This window comes from Eschscholzia californica, unplaced genomic scaffold (genome assembly GCF_041429995.1).
Source record: "Eschscholzia californica isolate CP2 unplaced genomic scaffold, dmEscCali1.0.p SCAF_3, whole genome shotgun sequence".
NCBI classification, from domain to species: Eukaryota; Viridiplantae; Streptophyta; class Magnoliopsida; order Ranunculales; family Papaveraceae; genus Eschscholzia; species Eschscholzia californica.
In genome coordinates this window covers 15,673,303-15,697,165 of record NW_028238420.1, presented here as the reverse complement: position 1 = coordinate 15,697,165, position 23,863 = coordinate 15,673,303, and the positions used below count along the sequence as shown (strand labels likewise).

The 23,863-nt window shown below is 36.3% G+C and overlaps 2 protein-coding genes and 1 pseudogene across 4 annotated transcripts; all 3 read left to right on the top strand.

Moving 5' to 3' along the window:
* The first annotated feature begins 5,404 nt into the window (after positions 1-5,404).
* Positions 5,405-5,945, top strand: LOC147548679 (secreted RxLR effector protein 161 pseudogene; annotated as a pseudogene).
* A 4,061-nt stretch (positions 5,946-10,006) lies between these two features.
* LOC147548678 (ribose-phosphate pyrophosphokinase 4-like) lies at positions 10,007-14,911 on the top strand. Of its 2 annotated transcripts, none has more exons than XM_086672040.1 (6): positions 10,007-10,193; positions 12,167-12,482; positions 13,447-13,542; positions 13,805-13,933; positions 14,348-14,447; positions 14,533-14,911. In XM_086672040.1, exons 2-6 carry the CDS (start codon positions 12,366-12,368, stop codon positions 14,670-14,672), a joined length of 582 nt encoding a protein of 193 aa, XP_086528166.1. In that variant the 5' UTR covers positions 10,007-10,193; positions 12,167-12,365; the 3' UTR covers positions 14,673-14,911. The 2 variants fall into 2 exon arrangements, with proteins under 2 accessions (XP_086528166.1, XP_086528167.1); XM_086672041.1 differs by lacking the exon at positions 10,007-10,193 and adding an exon at positions 11,917-12,057.
* A 3,762-nt stretch (positions 14,912-18,673) lies between these two features.
* On the top strand, positions 18,674-20,160 carry LOC147548677 (large ribosomal subunit protein eL32z). 2 transcript variants are annotated; one of them, XM_086665766.1, is made up of 4 exons: positions 18,674-18,764; positions 18,876-18,973; positions 19,489-19,670; positions 19,766-20,160. In XM_086665766.1, exons 2-4 carry the CDS (start codon positions 18,884-18,886, stop codon positions 19,893-19,895), a joined length of 402 nt encoding a protein of 133 aa, XP_086521892.1. In that variant the 5' UTR covers positions 18,674-18,764; positions 18,876-18,883; the 3' UTR covers positions 19,896-20,160. The 2 variants fall into 2 exon arrangements, with proteins under 2 accessions (XP_086521892.1, XP_086521893.1); XM_086665767.1 differs by having other exon boundaries at positions 18,873-18,973.
* Positions 20,161-23,863: the final 3,703 nt, after the last annotated feature.

The window sequence follows — 23,863 nt, the reverse complement described above, 5'->3', positions numbered from 1 at the left end:
AGTAATGAAGCATTTGGATGTTATAGGGATCGATAAGCAACATATTCGAACACCTTTATGACTTTTGTTGTAAATCAGTTTATCTTGACGAAAAATTATAATTATGGTTGGTTTGGAAGATGTTTACTTAAGGTACCCACTCTTCTCTTGCATTTGTGTAATCTAAAGTTCTTGCATATACCATTTTAGACTGAATATATAATTCAATAAAATTATTGTAATTGATGGAAGTGCATCTGATTCATTACATGATATGGTACCACATGCTAAGTAAAACAACCAATCAATAGGAACTATGTGGTAAACGAGCTTTATTGAATTTCAGGAAGATAAAAAACTGAATTGATAGACTGGTTTCATGTTTATCAACCGGGTCCGAAGCTTTAAAGGTGATGTCAGAAAATTGAATCTTCTAATAAAGGTAATCTCTTTTATCAAGTTGTCTATTATTAAAATTTTCCACCTTAGGTTTCGATCCGATTTTGTTCTTTTTAGAAAGCCAACTGGAATCTTTGGGACAATAGTTCGAGTTGTCCAGTTTTCAGTTCTGGCATAATTGGAGAATATGTTGATAACAAGTGTATCACTAGAACTTAAAATATGATTTTGTGAAGTCAACTGAGCATAGACACAAAAGCATTATCGCAACTCATTGATTTACTATTTAAAGTGTACATCTGGTTAGAGGAGATGACAAGATAAATATATTTATGCTTTGGGTTGGTGACTAAAGAAACCACATGTTGAACAATTAGATCTATAATATGTGATTAATTTGTTCATACCTTTTACACGTTTTACGAGTACTTGAACTCTTTATTGTTATTATTATTATTATTATTATTATTATTATTACCATTCTGTGTTATCCTGATACATAAGAGATCATGTATTTTACTAAAAAAAAATTTTCAAACACGTAAATACTCAATGAAAGTATTCGTGCCGGAGGCACGGGTTATGCCTAGTATATATACATAACACATATATCATATAAAGAAGATAAATACAAATTATTTATATATATACATAAGTACATACACAACACATATATCATATATATAAGATAAATATAAGTTGCTCATTTAGATCGTACGGGTGTTTACTGCTAAATTACTTTTGTTTATTAGAAACCGTAATAACTTATTAATTGTAATTCTAGTATGATCGAAGTCTTCGGGTCACCCACAATTTAGCAGTTTTGGGTGGTAATGGTCTTGTTTTTTCAGTAATAATTGGAATTAACGTAGACGGAATGCTTGGAGCTAAAATACTCCATATGCATTGGTCTTTTTACTGGACTCCTCTTTCTACTTGAGATTATATTACCTGATCCTCTTATATTATATCTAGGGTTGAAAAAGCCCGTGACTGAAGGACAAGTCGAAGTAAGACAATTAGATTTTCAGCAACTGGTTAAGATGTTTCAACACGAAGCAGAAAGTCATGTCCAAGTTCGACAAACGTATACCAGTAATAACTTACCTCCAACTTCAGCAGAAATGAGTCTTAAAGCAGATTATATTCTAATTCAATGAAGATTTCGAACTCATATAAGGTACAAAACTCATTTCATTAACTCTTTTTAAGTCGGAAAGTTCTTAATACATCGTTGCAGAACCTTCTTTTGTAGTATTATTCAGTTTAATGTAATAGGTGATAAGAGTGTACATATATTTAAGATAAATAGGGGCCCACTCTCAGCATGCATTACTTTTTCTCTCTCTAATTTCCAATCTTATTAATCTTTCTCTCTCTAGTCTTTTTTTTCACTTTTCCTTTATTCTCTCTTTTCCTTACAAGGAAAGTGATTTACTTTTTTTTTTGTTGAACTGAAGATACATTAATGAATCAAAGCGTTATTACAGTATCTGTCAATTAAAATACAAGGAATATTGTCCCACGCTTTGCTTCTATTACGCTTCCTTGCCCACTTCGCTAGCTTGTCTGCGTTAGAGTTAGTTGTTCGTTTAGTGTAGTGGAACTGAAGGAAAGTGATTTACTTGATACGAAAAAATATGGTAGTGTATTGGTGCAACAATACACCGGGTGGAAGAAGGAAATCACTTTCTTAATTAATTTATTTTTATAAATTGTGGGCTCATTAATTTTTTTTAATTATCCCATTCAAGTCTTCTTTTAAACCCTTTAAACAAGTTCAACAAAAAAAAAACCCTTTGAACAAAAAAAAGTCTTCCTCCAAATTACTACTAGTGTATTGGTAGTGTGTTCTTTATGAGTGCAGTATTCTATAAAATTATATTGAAGTTGAAATAATTGCAACAATATCACCAGGTAATATATCTTTTTTCAATTTTTATTTTTTTTCTTGTTGTTATTTAGTCGTTATAATTTATTTTTGATGAAACTAGGCAAACGCCTTAATCTATCAGCTACTAGAGCAATAATTCATTGCTCTAGTTTGAAGAAAGAAGAACATTTTGGTGTTAAAGCAGATGACTTGTTTGTGGATTGAAACTCTTGCAAACTATTTGGCGAGGAGAGATTACGAAAGCTACCGATGTATTAGATTTTTTGAACAAGATGAATTATTTTCCAGCTAGTAGCATTGCTTACCGAATTTTATTAACTATACCAGTCACAGTTGCATTTGCAGAAAAGAGTTTCTCAAAGTTAAAGCTCTTAAAATCATACTTGAGATTAAGCATGTCGCAAGACAGACTAAATGGATTAGCTTTGCTCACATTGAAAGTGGGTTCGTAGACAAGATTGATTACGAACATTTAATTGATGATTTTGCTTCAAAAAATGTAAGGAGAAAATATTTTTAAGTAATATTTTTTGCTTCAAATGCTTTTCAAATACATTTTGATTTGATGAATAAACGATCAATTATCTTTATAGTCAAATTATTTTGAATTCATTATCATTTTTTGTATAATTTTTTATATTTTGATGATATGAAGGGCCCAAACTAAAATTTTGCACAGGGCCCCCAAATTCTCAGGCACGGCCCTGTATATATGTATATATGTGTGAAGAGGTATTAACCTCTGAAGATGTTGATCTCGGATGAGGCCGAGAGATAGAGAGATCGTGAGATCGATTGAGAGAGAGAGAGAAAACCGAACTCGGTTGGAAGCCGACGGATTTTGCAATGATCACAAAACGGGCGAGGACGTTTTGGGCGTTGTTTGTCCGATCGATCAAAAGAAGAGCGTCCATTGTCATTGGAGCCGACGGCAAGAGTAGCAGCTTCATTGTATTGATAATAATTGAAGTTTACACAAGTAGTATAAATAGGAATACAATGAATATAGGGTTTCCTATTCTAGATATATTGTTTCTATACTACAGATTGAAGGAGTTGAAGGAGATGTCCTTCGACCAAGGTGACAATGAGAACAATTTGTCGGATAGGAAAATTGATGTGGAAGATCATCAAGTCCGATTGATTTAGGGAACGTAGAGTTGTAGCTAGAGACCAACTACGATCGTCGAATTACGAAGTAATTCGCGGCTAACTTCGATCGGATCCTACAACGGGTTACACATAAGAGTGTCAAATTGATCTAGGATATGACTAGTGGGAGTGAGATATAACAATGCGAACCAATGAGTACTCCGGCGAGAGGTAACTGTGGCTACTTCATCACGTTCACGGATGACTTCACTCGTTATGGTTACATATACTTGATGAGGCATAAGTCCGAATCGTATGACATGTTCAAACAATTTCAGAACGAAGTAGAGAATCAACTTGGCAAGAAAATAAAAGTCACTCGATCCGATCGAGGTGGTGAATATTTGAGTCAAGAATTTGACGATCATCTTAGGAGTTGTGGTATAGTATCTCAACTCACTCCGCCAGGAACGCCTCAGATGAATGGTGTTTCTGAAAGGAGAAATCGCACCTTATTAGACATGGTTCGATCTATGATGAGTTTAGCAAATCTTCCGAACACGTTCTGGGGTATGCTCTAGAAACGGCTGCTTTCACACTTAACCGAGCTCCGTCAAAAGCTGTAGAAAATACGCCAAATGAGTTATGGTTTGGAAAGGTTCCAAAGTTGTCTTTTCTCAAAGTCTAGGGATGCGAAGTTTATGTAAAACGTTTACAAGGAGATAAACTCGCACCCAAATCAGACAAATGTCTCTTTGTGGGCTACCAAAAGAGACAAGGGGTTACTACTTCTACCAGGAATCTGAGAACAAAGTGTTTGTTGCTCGAGATGGTGTCTTCCTTGAAAAGGAATTCCTTTTCAAGCAGACAAGTGGGAGAAATGTAGATATCAATGAAATTCGATATGGGTAACAAATAAACACGGATATAGAGATATCAAGAGGTTTAGCGGCTCTTATCTATCCACAAAGTACGGAAGAGGAAAATGAGGTCGAGATAGAGAAACTCGTGGAACCTCCCGCACAAGTCGAATTAAATTCGCAGGAGACATCTCAAATAGTTGAGAACACTCCAAAAGTTGCTCAGGCTCCTCGTAGATCTCAAAGGCTCCAGGAATTATCTCAGAAAACAGATGTCCTACTGTTAGAAGATAATGAGCCGAGTACCTGCAACCAAGCTATGACGAGCCCCGACTCCGAAAAATGGCTAAAGGCCATGAGATCGGAAATGGATTCCATGTCAGAAAATCAAGTATGGGACTTGATCGATTTGCCCGATGGAGCAACACCAATCGGATGCAAATGGGTTTTCAAAGTAAAAACTGACAAGGATGGAAACGTTAGCGTTTTCAAAGCTAGACTCGTGGCAAAAGGATACAAACAGATTTATGGTACAGACTATGATGAAACCTTTTCACCTGTCGCAATGCTTAAATCCATTCAGATCATTCTAGCAATTGCAGCTCATTATGATTATGAGATTTGGCAAATGGATGTCAAAACCGCCTTCCTAAACGGACACTTGGAAGAGGATGTGTACATGACACAACCCGAAGGTTTTGTAGATTCCAAAAATGATGGAAAAGTTTGCAAGCTTAAGAAATCCATTTATGGACTCAAGCAAGCAAGCCGGAGTTGGAATCTTCGATTCGATGAGAAAATCAAAGAATTTGGATTTCTCAAGAATGCAGAAGAGTCTTGTGTTTACAAGAAGGTTAGTGGGAGCAACCTAGTTTTCTTTGTCCTTTATGTCGATGACATATTAATCATAGGAAACAATATTCCGATGTTGGAATCAGTTAAAGACTGGATTCGGAAATGCTTCTCTATAAAGGACCTATGGGAAGCAGAATACATATTAGGAATCAAGATCTATAGAGATAGATCAAGGAGGATGATCGGACTCAATTAAGAAACTTATATAGATAAGATTCTTCAACGGTTCGAGATGACAAACTCCAAAAGAGGATTCCTTCCCATGACACATGGCATAGTGCTTAGGAAAGATCAGTGTCTTAAGAGTCTTGATGAGCTAGCACACATGATGAAAGTACCTTATGCTTCGGCAATAGGATCTATCATGTACGTCATGATCTGCACTCGCCCAGATGTCTCATATGCCTTGAGCATGTGCAGCCGTTACCATTCAAATCCAGGCAAAGCGCACTGGAACGCCGCCAAGAATATTCTAAAGTACCTGAGAAGGACTAAGGATCACTTCTTGGCATATGGCGGGGAAGATACTCTAAAGGTTGTAGGCCATGTGGATGCAAGCTTTTAGACGGATAGAGACGACTTCAAATCGCAGTCCGGTTACGTCTACTGTCTGAATGGAGGAGCAATGAGTTGGAAAAGTTCCAAGAAGAGCACAATTGTAGACTCTACCACTGAAGCAGAATACCTAGCGGCCTCGGAAGCTACAAAGGAAAGAGTTTGGATGAAGAAGTTCATAATAGAACTTGGTGTCGTGCTTGGCATAGAAGAGGGAGTGACTCTCTATTGTGACAACAATGGAGCGATAGCAGCCAAAGAACCAAGAGCACAAAAAAAATCCAAGCATATCCAAAGGAAGTACCACTTGATTAGAGAAATCATAGAGAGAAAAGATGTGGTCATTTGCAAGGTTCACACGAATGACAATGTTGCAGATCCGTTGACTAAACCGTTACCTCAGCCCAAACATGATTCACACATGAGGGGCATTGGTATAAAGCGCATTGGGAATGGCAACAAATGTAATTTGGATTCATAAAAGAGTTTATGTACCTAATTACTTACATTCGATAAATAAAATAAAAGGAATTTTATTTTTGTCCTTAAAATTTGGTTTGGATTCATGAAATTATGACTTAGACTACGATCGATATCGAATACTTCGTTTCGTCTATTAACTATGCGAAGTGCTTGACAAGACACATGAAAATACGATCAAAACGATAATCGACATAAATGAACATCAATTTATAATCAAAACATCAAATCATATTAAACATAATCACGAATTCATCACATTTCATCTCATATAATCGACACACTAAAGTTAACTAAACATGGTGATTGAATAAGAAATGGAAAGAAAATGATGAGAGAATCCCCCTTTTTCGATGTGGTTCGAGGCTAAGATCGTCGGAAAATTTGAGTCTTTAAGGTGCAGCCGATCTCCCCTTAGCAAATTTCTGGGTTCCCCATAGCGACCACTATCATCTTCTCCATTTAGAACACAACTTCCATTAAAGCTAAACCCTAGCTTTCTCTCTCTAGAAATTGTAGCTCAAAACCAAAATCAAACACATAGGAAGCAAGCCAATGACATGGGGAACAAAAGCCCTAACTTTTCCGGCTAAACTAATGGTCGGAAAAGCTAGAAACTCTCGGCCAAAGAATGAAGGAATCCGGCCAAAATGTGCACTTGAAGATCCGGCCAGAAGTGTGCTGTTCCATATGTTTGCCTTGCCGTCCCGAGTTCCCTAAGTCCGGCCCGAGCTGTAGCCATGAATCCTTGCTCCAACCGAGTGCAGCCTTAGAACCGAGCTGCTCTTAAACTTGTTGTTCCGGCCTGCTCTTGCTCGTCCCGTGCTAAGGCACTTCCGTTCCGGGCTACTGTCCCAACCGAGCAGCTACCAACCGAGCAGCTACCATGCCGATCTTGTGTTGCAGCAATCCCGAGCTGCTGCCTGTGTTGCAGCTCGGGCTGCTGCTCGGCCGGCCAAGCTAGGCCAGCCTAGTGTGCTGGCCGGCTTATGCTTGGCCGGCCCTCCACCTTCCTCTCTTGCTCCCTCTTCAAGCCCTTGAAACCTTAGTTTCTCTAGCACCCTTGATGAAGAACCCTAGCCTCCTTTCTCCCTTGCTTAGTGAAGAAGATGATGAATAGTAAACTCCCAACTTGTGTTTACTACTCAAACCCTAGGGTCCCTTGACTTAGTCAAACCCATAAGGCTATTTTGACTTGGACCATAAAGAAGGGTGCCCATAAAATCTCTACATCTTTCTTTCTTCTTCTTTTTCTTTGTGGGCTTTTGGCTTGTCTTTGGGCTTGACTTGACTTCAAATTAGAAACAAAGGAGAGTGCCTTCAAATAAAGACCTTGGCTTCTTTCTTTCATATCTTTTCCGTCCGAACTCGGAATTGACTTCCGTTTTCACCGTCGGACTCATCATTGCCTCCATTTGTAATTTGATTTGCTTGAAGTCATTTTCTCTCATTTTCGGCACATGAAATGATAGTGACAATTCGTTCCCTTTATTCTGATTTTCATGTCTATCTCCAAAATAGGTACCTAACATGAAAAACACATAAAATATTATTGATAACACTCGAAAAGGAATAATTAGTCTAAGTTAGGCTCTCCAAATGTGTCATTTTAGTGTCACATCAGAGAGAAGAGGAAAAAAAAGAGATGGATAGAGGAGAAAGAAGAGGAAAAGAGAAAGATGGATAGAGGAGAGAAAAATGGTAGTGGTGATGGTCAAAAGTAAGAGATAAAATTTAGAGTATAAAACAAACAAATCGATTTTTAGACTTACCGTAAGGGTGGCCAATACGTGGACAACCAATTTTATTATATGGACAACTATTTTCGGGCTCGAGCGAGCCGACTACGTTGGACTTAGTTGACTTTAATTTAATAAGAGAAAAACTCTATAAGGCCCTAAATACTGCAATAATAATTAGTTTGAGGACCATAAACAAATACAGTAGATTAAACATAGAAAACCTAACTATCTTTCTTCATCTTATCTTCTTTCTTCTCCCTCTAACCTCATTCTCTCTATATCTTTAGCAGATATATGAGGAGACCTCCCGGATCTCCAATAGCAGTCATAATTTTTTTTGTTACCGTGCCATTGACAGTAGCAAAATAGAGAGAGAAAAAGAGGTTTGAGAGTGAAGAAGAAGAAATTATGTCACATGTTGCTTGCTTGACGAGTTATGGATGTTTACAGGTTTCCTAGAATAGATACGAAACTATAATCAGGAGGGGAGAGTTTTCCTCGAAGAAGCAATCCCACTGTAAAGATGAGAGTGGATTGTGGGAATAAAGAATGTGTCCATTTAGGTTCCATATTCTATTAAGTATTGACAGAAGACCACCATGAGTAGTATTCATAACCCAAATGGTATCCTGAAGGATATGTCCTTGCGGTCTGAAGGAATGTCCTTCCGAAGGAGTGTCCTTCGACCAAGATGGCAATGTGTACGATTTGTCTCATAGGATCATGATGACCTTATTCGGAAGATCATCCAGTCTGGTTCAATTAGGAGTCGTAATGCTTAGCTAGAAGCCACTTACGACTGTCGGATCACTTCGGTTATCCGCGACTAACATAGACCGGATCCTACAACGGGTTACACATAAGAGTGGTAACTTGGATGGAGAGAATAGACCAGTGGGAACTTGCCTATAGATTGATGTGATCCAGTCTGATAGTGTTAAAAAGATAGAAAAGTATCGGGCTCGGAAATGAAGCCTCGAAAAGTGTAAAACTCGTTTTTGGGCCAACTTGGTCAAGCCCTTTAGTGGTCTGACCATAGCCACCCATAAGAGGGTAGTGGGCCAGACAGACTAAGCCCATTAAGGAGCTAGTCTGGCCGGCCATACACTTAAAGGAAACCCTAATAGGAATTTGTTTCTAATTGGGATCCCCAGTCAGAAAGGGTTTCTGACAAAGTTATCTTTTCTGTGGGACTTAAGGAAACCTAGTTTGAGTGAAACTCTTATTTTGGATTGTCTATATAAGGACCAAGTTAGAGAACAGAAAAGGTGTGGAATTTTCTCAAAAGAAAATCATCTCTCTCAGACATCTTAGAGAGAGGGGAAGATTTTAGTGAAAAGGTTCCCATTCTAGCTATCTAGTCTAGAAGAAGGAGTTCTTCATCTCAACCTTCAAGAAGGTCCTAGTTGACTTAAAGGAAGGGAGTTCAAGTTAACCATTCGGTGTCTCAAGTAGAGGAGCTACACTTGAAGCTCTTATCTTTTGAATACTGGTCGAGATTTAGTTCGCGGGAAAGCGAATAAGGTATTCTTCTTTCCTTCTAGTTCATCTTTAGTTCATGCATATGCTCCTAGATAATCTAGTGTTAAACATACGATGTTTGAGATTCTGCTAACAATACTAGTTAGATGATTAGGGTAGTCTTAGAGACGTATAAAACCCAACAATTCCATATTTCACTCTTAAAACATGATTCATGTTAATATGATTAGGGTTAAAAATCCAGATCTTAACTTTTATGTTTGAATGAAAATCACTTTTATCTTCAAGGAAGATTGTTCGACATTACCCTTTAATTTTCTTGTTCTTGCTATCATCAACAATCTCTACACAATTTCTCTCTCTAGAAATTTAGTTACTAGTAATGAGGAAGAAGAAGAATGTGTTTATGGTTTATGGAAGAAGAAGAATGTGTTTATGGTTTATAGAAGAAGAAGAACAAGAAGGAGACTTAAATAAAGAATTTTAATTTTCAAAAGGTATGAATAAAATATATTAGAGTAATGTCTCCTATAAAATTGTTGTCCATATAAGAATTCTAATTTTATCACTTGTCCACGTAAAATTGTTGTCCAGTTTAGATATTTGATTGTCCGCCACCAAAGAAAGGTTGTCCTTCAATCTAATTTATCGAAGTTTTTATTTTCCCCAGAATTTTTTGGATGGATACCCTTGTGTTGTTTTCAGGTTTCAATGAGAGAGAGTGAAAAGAGGGAGAAGAATGGAGAAGCCAAAGGAGAAGAAGATGCTTCTGTTCCACTATGTGGAGTGTGGAGAGCTAGCCCAAAAAGTCGCTTCTTAATCCGAATCCATCCAACTCCAATCCATAAACTGGAGGTTTATTCATCTCTCTCTCCCCCATAACCCTATTTCAATCAGATCCTCTATTTCACTCTCGCTATTTAAGTTTCTCTTGCTTTCCTCTTCATTTTCAGTTTTACTTAATTTGTCTAAGCATAATAGTATTTCCAGGGCCGGCCCTGAGCCCAAAGCAGGCAAAGTCTCGCTTTGGGCCTCCCGAATTTGGGGGCCTCTAAACTAGAAAAGTTTCAATGGTTTATCTCTTCTTATAACAAATTTTAAGGGCCCCCACACATATTAAAACAATAGAATGGGGCCACACTTTTTGGCCCATTCCCATTGCTTATTAGTGTGGGCCCAACAACATAATATGTTTAAGTAATAAACTCTCCTATTTGTCCCAATTTTTATTCTCTTTCCCCTTATCTTTTCTTCCAACTCCGAGTTTCCAAATGACCAAACCCACGATTGTTCAAATTACCTCCAAATCTTCTCTTCATTATTCTTCCAGTGCCAATAACAAACTACCACCAAAGTGCCAAATCATCCCACAATCTAATTCACTAACTTTTGCTATTTCTCTCTCTAATTGTATATTGGTATGCAACTAATTAAATTTTTTCCTTAAGTGTTGCTTTTAAGCTATTTTATTTACGTCTGTAATTGTTGTTGTTGTTATAAGAAAGACTAGGTGAATACCGCACAATACGAACTCCGTAAATCTCTTTTGGTCAATATCATTACAAGTATATTATAAGTATAAAGAGAGTTGGTGAAAGATAAAATCTATGTTGTTGGGTTCACTAGATACGCTTTTTTTTCGGTTGTTTTCTAATTAACCTTGTGTTTTTTGGTTCTTAGTATTCTTTTTTCAAAGGCCCGCGCCCGATAGTCCGTTGGCGAATTCAAATAGAAAAAAGAAAAAGAAAATAGATCAAATTCTCTTTTTTTATATTGTAAGAAACTGTCTGACGTGTTATATTATAATCTGTAGGATTATTATCATTGTTAGTATTATTAATTTGTTATCATTTGGAATATTAATATACATAGAAATAAATTAAGAATTTGGCTCAAAAGCATAGGAACAACACTTAGAATGAAAATCTGTTTAACATAACATAATAGGCTTAGGACTTGTCACACTTCAAACTATGTATCCCTAGACATATTTAAGCATAGGTCATTCACAAACAATAGTTGCAGATCTAGTAATGACTTTAAAACCTTCTAAATCGAGTTTTTAACTGGAATCAACCTTCCTTCTTTCTGAGAAAATTTTTTACTCCGAGAATGGGTGGATCGACTTGATCTACTCAGTTTGACACAAGTACAAAAATACAATTAATTAACCGTCAGATACATTATAAGATTTATTAGGACTTTGAAATGGTAATCAAAATATCGTCACATGAAATCAACAATAGATAAATCTTCATTGCAGCCGAAAAAATCTTATAAATATACTTTCATGTAAAAATCATGAAAAACGTAAAGGGGCCACATTCTGATAACTCGCTTCGGGCCTCCAAAATGTCAGGACCGGCCCTGAGTATTTCATAAGTTCTTTTCGAATATATTAGAAGATTATCATATATCAAATTTGCACTCAAATAACATCCGTGTAGTTTAATAAAAGAAAAGATTAGGGTTTTTGGTTTCCATTCTTGGGTTTATCCCCAAAAATTTTTAGAAGAACCTCTCTTTTTCAATGGTTGAGATTATATCTCCCAAACTTATCTGGGTTGAAATTATGTCTCCCAAACTTACCTTCAATGGCTTCCAAACTTATCTCCAACTGTTGAGATTATAGAACTGTCCCTTCCCACCGGCATTGGTTATACTCTCGTCTAATTATATCACAATTGAAATCAACTTGCTTTTCCATTTGGGCTGAGAGGTATATTAGTGAAGTGAAATTGTAATTTAGTGTGATTTGATGTTGAACTTTTTGTTGCTTACTCTTATGTAAGAAGGGGCAATATATTTATTATGTTCATATATCTCAGGAGCTTTGATGATGGATTTTCCAACCTTTTCATCAACAATGCACAAGACATTCGAGGCCAGCATGTTGCTTTTTTGGCTTGTTTCAGTTCCCCAAGTGTCATATTTGAGCAACTCTCTATTATATTTGCACTTCCTCGATTATTTGTCGCTTCCTTCACACTTGTTTTACCCTTCTTCCCAACTGGTTCTTTCGAACGTATGGAAGAGGAAGGAGATGTCGCGACTGCATTTACTATGGCAAGAATATTGTCTAATATACCCATATCAAGAGGAGGTCCAACTAGTTGGGTCATCTATGATATTCATGCTTTGCAGGTTTGTTTTGCTCACAGTAGGATGTTGGTCTTAATTTTACCATTTTTTCGTAATTGTTTATTATGTTCAACTTTCCTTTAATCGTTATTTACCAAATTTGTGCTTAACTTTAGGATTTGGATACTCAAATTTTAGCTTTTTTTTCAGACAGGGGTAACAGGATTGATTAATATTGTTCAAAGACTCCTCCTCCTATGAGTTCTATCTGTTAATCGTTAGTATTCATTTGAATGCAGTAATTCTAAGAAGATGCTTGTTTTGGATGAGGCTAAACAGTGAGGATTGTAGATTTGTGAATATATATAGTCGAATACCCTATCTAACTTTTGTCATACTTAGAATTTTGTTCTTTTTGTTTTGTTCTTAAGTCACTATTCAATTTACCGGTCAATGCATTTGTAGTGCAATAGTCACTTGCGTTCTTAAAGGACTGCCGAGTAAGTTCTTTTAGAATTTAGATGGATGTGAAAGTTTGGAAAATTTTGATTGCCTTAGTCTGTGAGTATGCTCTAAATGACCTTGAGTATATTTTGTTTTCTCCGAAACTTTGACAAGCTAGCACACTTAGGTTTACCTATTGTTGCATCTACGCACACAATGGTAAGAGAGTTGCTGTTTATACCATATTCTTGCTCCAGCATCTTAGTGTGATGTATATGCTCGTAATAGGTTAGGGTTTGTTGTTGATCACAACATTTGGCAGATTTGATAGATTAAATAGTTCCAAAATCTAGGGAATTTCCTTGGTTCTATGCATTGTAAACTTTTCTCTTTTTCTTAATCCCCCTCCTAACTTCATATGTATAAGTAGGTATAGTTCTTAACCACAGGTCACAGTTTTGTGATATTTCAAGAGTTCGTTAGTAGTGCTCTCAAAAGCTTAGCCATCTTATGCTTGTGTATTTGTTTTGGTTTTATACATTTAGTTTGATGTTGATCATGAAATTGTGATCTTGTTATCCAGGAAAGATTTTGTTTTGGGGATCAAGTTCTGCCATGTTTCGAAACTGGAACTCCCCTGTTGAAGCAACGTCTTCACCAGCTTCCTGATGCAGACAATGTGAGTACGCTTATTTTGAATTAATTTAGACTAAGAATTAATTAAGACTAAGAATTCCGGTACGCTTATTTTGGATTAATGGATTGGGAACCCACCTAAAAAGGGTATGGGGAATCGGGTACCGGTATACAAAGGGGAGGAGAGTGTTGAATAACTAAGAAACTAAAGTTTTTTTTTTTGGTTCAGCGTGTACCCTTAATCAGTATCATGTTACATGTATGCCATCCCTATTTGCTTGGTCTAATTTTGCTCTTTATTGAAGATCGTGTGTACGAAGGTTCATGAAGGTGATAAGAGAATAGTTCGATTGAAGGAAGGAAACCCTGCTGGTCGCCATGTTGTCATTGTTGATGATTTAGTGCAGTCCGGAGGAACCCTAATCGAGTGTCAGGTACCCGATTTTTTTTTAAATTACTTATCCCTTTTATGTCAAAAACAAAATGATAAGTAATATTCCTGCTAGTTCTTTCCGAGATATTCCTTTTTGTCTATTTCAATCCTTTACCTTCATCATTAGCTCCTAGTATGGGGGCTACCTATGGACTTGTATTTCCTTTTGTTATTTTTGTTGAATCAAGGCTTTGTTCCATCTTTTCAACTCTTGAAGTAACAAAACGAGAACTTGGCTAGAGATAACCAAATTATGGATAGTCATATAGACACCCATTACACATCATGTGGTCAAGCACTGTGGTCAAACGACATGCTAGATATTCATAACTTTCTATGTATACTAAATAAAAAATAAAGCACCCGATGAAAGACAACCACATTAATCTTCGTATTCCTTTTTTGGTTTCGACAGAAAGTTTTGGCTGCTCACGGTGCTAGCAAAGTCAGTGCATACGTCACTCATGGCGTGTTCCCTAAACGTTCATGGGAGAAATTCACTTGCAACAACGAAAGTAAGTCCTTTTCCAAATCCATCTCATATATCCGTATATCTCATTGTTCTTGTTATTCCAATTCCAACCCTACTTCTGCATTCAGATGGGAGCTTTAAAGAAAAAGCATTTGCGAACTTTTGGATAACGGATTCATGTCCGCAGACAGTGAAAGCTATCAAGAACAATTCACCGTTTGAGATTCTCAGTCTTGCAGGGTCTATTGCTGATGCCCTTCAAATCTGAAAATGTTTGCTATGTTGGTTTTGCATGAGAAGTACTAAACTTCTCCAGTCACGTGTGAAAGGAAGGCTTGGGAAATGTCGTAGCTTTTCAAAGTAGCGTTATTTGATCTAGCACCTCATTTAAGAGGAAAATTTAGTTAGCCTGAGAGTTTTCTTCTGAGATTTAAGCTGATGAGTACGAGGAATACTATTGTAAGAGATTTGAGGTTTCTTTGAGATTATAGTAGTTATCAGCTAAAAGAAGATTCAAATTAGTACTGTTAAAATTAAAGAAACCCTAAGTGTTCTGAGGGAATGGTCTTACTCATTCCATGCAGAACTGCAGAAGGGTGGATACAATCTTGTCGCACCTTCTTCCTCGGTGTTGAGCTTGTTTCTGCGTAGTGTTTTATATGTTGCAGAAGAGCAGAAAGTTGGTTTTCTCATCAACTGGATGTTAGTAAAGCTTTGTCATGCATCCATATAGATGATGTTTATATCACTGGGATGACCAAATGATCCACCAGAATGTTTACATCGATTAGCAAAGGCAGATAAGTTTAAAATTACCAAAAAGAACGAAATCACCACATGACATTTATTTCGTAGTCTTGCTCTTATCTAGGCCATATTAAATGTTGTCGTTGTCTCCCCATCTTGTAAAATGTTTGTTTGGTCTTCTCCCTATTTTTTGCTTGTCTTCTTTTTCTTTTGGCCGTGGCTTTGGGGAATATATAAAAATCTCTAGGGAATAAAGAATTAGTCAACTATTATTGACTTAGGAGGCATATTTATTTTTTGGTCTAAAAACTAACTTACTTGTCTCTTGCCCCTTGATCTTCATCATCTTCAAACTTCATCCCACCAATAATTCTGGTTACCACAGTCCGACCACTGCCTTCATCCCTCACCTCCTTTCTCTTTCTCTCTCTAAAATTTACCTCTTTCTTTCTCTAGATTTTTGTAAAATTTTAATAGATCTGTTAAAGGAAAACTCAGTCAATGTCAAAATTATATTTATAGATACTCTCTATTATCCTTCTTCTATGAATTTCGCTCACGCAGATGGAGTTCTTATTCTTTCACTCAGTCACTCGAAGATCTCTTAAGATTTCTACTGAAGAACAAGGATAATCATCAGATCTGCAGTGAAAAAGGTGTGTTTTCATTCTACTAGAACTAGATCATGTTTTATGTTTGATTTTGTTAATGGTGTTTTCGTGGGTTGGTTATGTTAGGTGAGAATTTCATGTTTATTTCATGAACTATTGAATGTTGAAAACCTAGAAAATTTTCTTTGAATTTCAAGTTTTGCTTGTGAGTTTTTAATTTCAATATTCTCTATTACTTTTTGCTGAAGATTAAAGTGTGTTTGAGTGTAATTCTATGTAGATCTAGACTTGTTTCAAGCTCTAGATGAGGTTTTTCTTACCTTACAAATTCAAAATGTAAATCCTGTGTTCTGTTACAATTAGTGAATCTATCTTAATCACTACTTTAATTCATTGGATTTTTTGAGTTTTGTTGTTTATGAATTGAGTTTTTCTTTTGCAGATCTGAAGGTACTATTAAAATACTAACAAAATTCTAGAGAGAGAAATATGTAAATGCCAAAGACAGAGAAAGAAAAGGGAGGTTAAAAATGAAAGTGGTGGTCGGACTTTGTGGCGGCCGGCCAAAATTGTTGGTGGGCGGAGTTTGAAATTTGTGTTGTGTGTTGGGATGAGGAATTGGAAGATGAAGATTAGGGGGCAATAGACAAGTTAGTTAATTTTTGAGTCAAAAAATAAATATGTCTCCTAAGTCAATAATAATTGAATTTTTTTTATTCCCCAAAGCCGCGGCCTTTCTTTTTCTCTTTCTTAACGGTATTTCACTTTTTTTCAATGATTTTCTCTCTGGAACTATTCTTTTCTTAACATTTTGTTGTTTTTTAGTGTATCCTTGTATTGTTTTTTATGTTGATCTTTTTGTGTAGATAGTTTTCAAATAAAAAGATCGTTTTTCAAAGTGTTTGTTTTCGTTGTCACAACTATTTATTTTAGAGGTGTTAAACTGTTAATCGTTTGTCTTTCGCACTAGAGTTTTCCTTGATTGTTTATTAATATTTTTGTTTTCTCATTTCATTCTTTTCCACGTAATTTGTTTGCTCCATTGGTCTAACAATTTGTATCGAGCAAATAACAGTTTGTGTCGAGAAAACAACGGGTTTGTGTCGAACAAACAACATTCACGTCGAATAAACCAGTTTGCAAGAAAATGATTTGCAAAATAATATGTATCAAAAATATTAAAAAAGATAAAACATAGATTAAAAAAATCATGAGACATGGATCAAGGCAAATCCTCACCAAAGTAAATTCAGCCTGAAGTCCACCAATTGAATAGTATTCCTTAGTGTTGGTACGGTCCCACCACAAAATTAGTCCGCACGAACCTTTTTTATCGGAAATTGTTAGTACTATCGTTCAGCCCACGATCGATCATTCTACAAACACTTCCAAAAGTATTAAAGTTCGCCGTAGTTGAGACTAATTGATTTCATCCGAAAATCCAAATAAAAATCAGTGAGGATTTTCCAAGTTGGATTTGTCTAGTGACAAGTTTAGATAGAGAGGCTTCCAAAATGATTTCGACTTCAAAGGCCTCAAAATGAGTTCAGAGAAGAAGAATATGAAGAGTTGACCTCTTCGGAATTGGTGGATTTGAGCCAATTTTGTAACCAAATCGAGTTAAGTCCACTAATTTTAACTTGAAAAAAAAATAGAAAAGAAGTAGACCTCTTTGAAATTGGTGGGTTTGAGGATTTTGTAACCAAATCGGTTAGTTTATTGTAACTCGAAAAAAAAAGTGGGAGTGCATGTTACGATAGGGGACGTTTTTAACCACTTTCTTCACTACGGGGGACGCCAATAGGAGGAAGGCGTGAACTACACTATTGGGAGGCGTCTTCACAACTTTGCTAAGGGTTTCTGTTGATACATATGAAAACTGGGTGAGAGAATCGACTTTCGTAAGAATTGTCCGGTGAGAAAAAGAGGTTGAATAATATTTCACCACAAAACGAATGGTAAAATGGTTTTCTCACTATTAAAAACACGGTTGCTTCCCTTGACTTTCTAACTATCTCCCTCTCTCACACACACGATCAGCATCAAGTCTGTCTCTCGATCATCTTCTCTTCTCCTCTCCCTCTGTCATATAACCCTCAATCAACTTCACTCACACGATCATTTAATCATTTTTCTCCTCTGCTTCTTTCATGTTTACCCTGGGAACTTGGTTCTTTATTTGAAGAATAATATTATTCTTGGATTCAACAACTTGAACAAATTTTTTGGTTTAAATTCTGAAGAACTTTATTTTTCTCCACTCCCTCTATCAAATTGAGTAAAACTAATAGAAACTAATTCAACATGAAATCGATTTGGTTTAAACAATTGAAGAATAGATTCCATATGAAACTTGGTTTACAAATTTTGATTCCTGAAATCGATTTGATTCTTGAAATCGATTTGATTCCTGTAACTCAATTGAAACAAAAAAGATTTCATTCTTGTAATCCTGGCTGCAAGATGGACTGCGGTTTTGGATGAGACGATAAACTGCTAGTCGATTTTGGGAGTTAGATTTAGGAATTTCTAAAAGCGCCCAACCATATTGCAGTTGGCGCCCTGTAAAAAAGTGTGTCGACGGTAATCAGGTGCCTTTCGAAGTTCCCATCACATTTTCTCAGCGATGCCAAACATAAAAAATTGGAATTCTGTAAGGAAAATTTTGTTTTCTTTTATATTAGAAAAAAAAATGATTTTCACATCAAATATTTTCATATGTATCAAACGAACCCCAAGAAAATATAAGTGCCTTTAAAGCTTCCTTTCCGGAATAGAACAACCCAAACGGTCGAAGCGGTCTTTGAGAAAGCCCAAGTCCAGGTCCAACCTCACTTTTTTTCTTCTTCATCTTGTCCATCAAAATTCCCATTTATTAATCTGACGGCCAGAAAGGCTCAATATCAAACAACTCAACCATAAAAACCCTAGCCGATATAGTTCATGGGTTTTACGGAGGAGAAGCATTTCCAACCCCATTTCAGCAGGAGGCAAAGCAACTCGTAAGTTTCTCCTTCTCTCTCTAGCGATGTAATCTGTTTCTCTGAGATCTGATTACTTTCCGTAAGGTGTATGAGTGGTTGAACTGATTTTTGTTGAATTTGAACTAGCAGGAGCAGCCATGGCGGTACCACTACTCACGAAGAAGATCATCAAGAAGCGAGTCAAGCAGTTCAAGAGGCCGCAAAGCGATCGCAAGATCTGTGTCAAGGTAAACTTCATCTCTCTGTTTCTTACGTTTCCTTATCTACATCTCTTGCTTACTTTCACACATGATTAGGGTTTTCGTTTTAATATAGGAGAAGGTTGAATATTAAGCTTTAGCATGAACTTTAGATTCTCCTGTCACTAGAACCCTAGTCTTGGATGTTTCACTGAAACCCTAGTCTTACGTTTTGCGTACAGTGGGTTGATATAGTAAAGAGAGGGGGGAGTGGATTTAAACTAATAAGAGATTTAGGGTTGAAGTAATATACATTCGAAATAGATAAATGAGGTTACTTGTTTAGATTTTAGTAGTTCCCAAATGTGATTTAAGCACAAGACCATGTAAATTCTACTTGCTCGTCTATGATTGTATATCATCTGATTCATTTGAAAAGCTAATTTGGCTCTTCATTAATCATTAAACTTGTCATGGTTTTAAGCTTTATCGTCCCAAATTCTTTCTCGAAATATAGAAATTATTAGTAGATAATATTTGGTTTGGTTGTGCATCTATGACAGACAAACTGGCGAAGACCCAAGGGTATTGATTCTCGTGTTAGAAGAAAGTTCAAGGGAGTCACTTTGATGCCCAATATTGGTTACGGTTCTGACAAGAAAACCCGTCATTACCTACCCAATGGTTTCAAGAAATTTGTTGTTCACAACGTCAAAGAGCTTGAACTACTAATGATGCACAACAGGTGATTCTCGCCCGGATTCTCCCTATTTTGCATGTACCTGTAAACATTGCTATATAATATGAATATTAAACTCCATTTGTGGTTGTAATTTACAGGACTTACTGTGCCGAAATCGCGCACAATGTTTCTACAAGGAAGAGGAAGGATATTGTGGAGCGAGCTTCTCAGCTTGACGTTGTTGTTACAAACAAACTTGCCAGGTTACGTAGTCAAGAAGACGAATGAGATTCCTGCAAGAAAATATCAACTTTCATGGTTAGCTGCTTCTCTTCCAGTTTCAATTTTGTTCGTAGGTTATTTCTTTTTATTGAAAGTTGTAGCTACTGTTGAGTTATTCAACAATTTTCGCTACCTCAGGTCAGAGATAGTACTTCTGTTTTGTCATTGTTTTGTTTGAAGTAAGATTTTATAACTCTGTTACTGAACAATTCATTGTGGACCCTTGCTGGAATTTGAGTTCATTTACCAGAATAGATCATTTTAGATGGAAGATTATATTCGCATCTTCATTTCATGCATATGATTCACTTTACCTGTGCTATTCTTATTTTTCTTTTTTTGAATTGTGCTCTTGATTTGGAGTGATATTTTTATGTACATCGATATTTACGCATTTGTTGTTAAACATGATAGATCGGCACTGAATTTCTCTTTTGAAATAGGCTGCCATTTTTAATCTGCAATTCTCAATTTCCCGTTTGTTATTGCTAGTTCTCATCAGTTAGCGAAACCCATCGGCCTAATTGCTTGACAATCTCACCCATCAATTTGCTCTAGAAACCGTGATGTCCTTGGTACTTAGGAGAGAAACCTCGCGATCGTAGTAAACTAGGCCAGTCTACCAAATCAGACAAGAACCATCTGACATGAGGTGGCCAGGCTGATTAGGTCACTAGAATTAGGCTCAAGCTGGGCGGCTCTGCCCAGCATGTTGGCCTGTTGTATACTCATCCTGCAAGGTGCAGCCCTAGGTACAAACTAAGGGAGAATAGAATTTTTCAAAGGGAAATGTCAGGTACACTTCCCGTTTTTATCCCATACACTTGCCGTTATTCATACTCACTTAAATTCCTTTTTACTTGACACACCCACTCTGTTCGAAATCCTTGATCAATTTCTTCTTTCTCATTCTTGAGATTAGCTTTTTGATTTTCATCTCTCCTCTCTATATGGCCAATATTTGAGGGAATTACGATAGTTTTGTCAGTAAGATGAGACTGATGCTATCCTTAAATTGTCGGAAAGATGAAATAGATATTTAAAATAAGGCGTCGGTGGAAAAATTTTGATAAGTTTTTTGTCAGTAAAATGAAACTGATGTTGTACTTAACTGTCGGAAATGAAACCAATGGGTAACATAAGACATCGGTAGCTTGGTGTCGACATATAATCCACTTCCATGGGAAGAAAATCCTAAACGAGGGGTGTTTTACATTTTTCTTTGTGAGAGATTCTTGTGTCTTTGGAGTTTTAATTGGATTAAAATAAGAATTTGAAACTTCTTTCTTTCCCACTATTTCACCATTAAAAGACCAACACAAAGCTTCAATAACTTGAATATGATTTTAGAGGAAAATAATTGTTTAATCGCTGTATAGTTTCACCTACAAAAAAAAATTAAGCGGTAGGATAGTAAATGTGGTTAATGGAAGATGTTTTGAGAGTTGTGGAATATTGGGAAAGAAAGAGGGAAATTTTAAATGCCGACCATTTTATATAGGGTTTTTTGGGCTTACCCTCTCGTCACTAATTGGTAATTGAGTTTACCCCCCTCAATAATGGGTAATTGAGCTTACCCCCTTGGACTTACTATTAGTGACAAAAACACAAAGGCTATGTTTGGTGTACGTGAAATAATTGCCACTACCACGAACAACTATTCTTCAATATGATTCATATTAGGGATTCTACCTCATTTTATTGTTTGATTTGGTCAAGAATATGATTAGTAAAGATTGATTTTGTTTATATTAGTTACTTTCTGATTTTATTATCACACACCAAACATATCCTTAGTAATTTTGACAAAAAATATAAATTGAAGGGGGTAAGCTCAATTACCAATTACTCAAGGGGGTAAACTCAATTATCAATTAATTTTGAGGGGGTAAGCTCAAAAAACCCTTTTATATACACTCACACGTAAGGTAATTTTTGTTGAAGTTAAAAGGAGATGCGAGTGTGGCAGGTAAAAATGGTAAGTGTATATAACATTTCTCAAATTGGGGAAATTTTAAGCACAATTTATTGTTACAGGCACTCGGTTTTTACTGGAGTATCTCTCGTCGGAACACTGGTTTCTCTCACCCTCTCTCTTGTAGTTGACTCTCTTCTCAATTTTCTCTTTCTACAGCTCCCTCTGTTGCAGAGCGCCCTAGTCTAAAATGAGCAAAACTTCGTCTTGCAAATATTGGGGCCACATTCACGAATAAAGTGCAAAAAGTTTAAACAAACTAGCCCTGTAAGGAACTAGACGTGGGCCGTTAAAACCTTTGCCCCATGAGATCCCTACTTCTTATTGCTTCTTAATGTTGGTTAAACCGTTAAAGGCTGTTCCAAGTTACAAATCTTATTTAAGATGATTAAGAGTATTAATTTAACTGGTAATTGTGGCTAACTACGAACTCTGGCCCCCATACTTGTCTGGCTATTAATTGTTCTAACATCCTAATTCTATCAAGTAACTTCACCTTTGGGTTTCATTTTTTCTTTTTAACCATTTCTTTTGGCCGATGATTCGGGGAAATTGGAAGAGTATTCGGGGTGCGAAGACTTTGGAAAAAATTGGTTAATTTTAGTTGACCAATATATTTTTTAATTGTTATGGGGAATAAAATTTTGTTCGCCATTTCTTCTACATAAATTGCCATTGTCGACGACCTTAATTTTTTTTTTGAAATCTTTTTCTCTCATCTTTCTTTGTTCGATCACCAAATCCGACAACCGCCATCATCATTTGCATCTCTCTCTCCCTCCCTTTCTTTCTCTCATTGTGTCTCCCTTTCCTCTCTCTCTCTAAATTCCCCTCTCTCTATCTCTCTCTCTCTCTCTCTCTCTCTTTGATCAGCCATGGCATGTACTCTAGATTTTATGTGTTTAGACAAAGGTATTTGTGGTGCGGGTAGGATGTCTAGGTATCTTACTAAGCCGACCTTCGGGTTATCTCATTCCTATTTGTTTTTGTTCAGTTGCAAGTGCTGGTGACCCGGAGTGACATAGTTTACTTCGTTGGCTCACATTATATAAGCTCGATATAGTTTTTATTATATTTTCAACTTACGATTTTATCAAAAAGTTATATATGTATCATCTAAAATAGTTAAGATCGTTCTCTCACTTGTTTGTGATTATGCACATGTAAATAGTATGCACACTATTACTTTGAATTTGATGTTATTGATATGTTGGAGTTTATGAAAACATGTATGAATGTTTGACATATTTTTCAGGTTTGATAGGTTCAATTTATAGAGGAGATTCTGTCAAAATTCATTCACTTCTGTGAATTGTTTATATACGTGATTTCAGGTTGTTTTGCTCTTTATGAAAACTATTTTGGGTTACACATTTTCCGAATATATTTAAAAAGGTTTAACTATTTTTGATTTTCTGTTGCGTTTTTTCTTGATTTCTAACCCGTGACGAGAGTTTTGGCTTGGATTTATATTAGAAACTGGTTTGAGTGAGAATTAGACCGAATCTCTTTTTTAAACTGCTTGAAAAACCGTGATTCAGAATTTGGGACATCACATTCTAGCTAACTTGAAGGTGGGAGATCTAGTTGATTGCTCGAGTGTCTCAAATAGATGAGCTACAATTGGAGCTCTTGGTCTTCGAGAAATCAACCTTATTAGTCCGTGGGAAATAACGATTAAGGTAATCTCTATTAGTTCATATTTATCTTATGCATGAGATCCTGGGGATACTAGTGTTAGACATTAGATATCCGAGATTCTGCTTAGAACACTAGGAGACATCATAACCCAACAGTGGCGTCAGAGCCTCTTGAACGTAGTTAACTTTGGCTAAGTTTCGGACTATATCTATACTTGTTTAGATAGATAAATAAGTCTAAAAGAGTATTAGACATCTATTTGTTTAGTTTTGAATTAGGTGCAACAGTTATTCAAGTTGATTTCAAAACTGAAGATTGAAAAGAGTTTCACAAGAGTTCGATTTTGAAAACTTTCGGT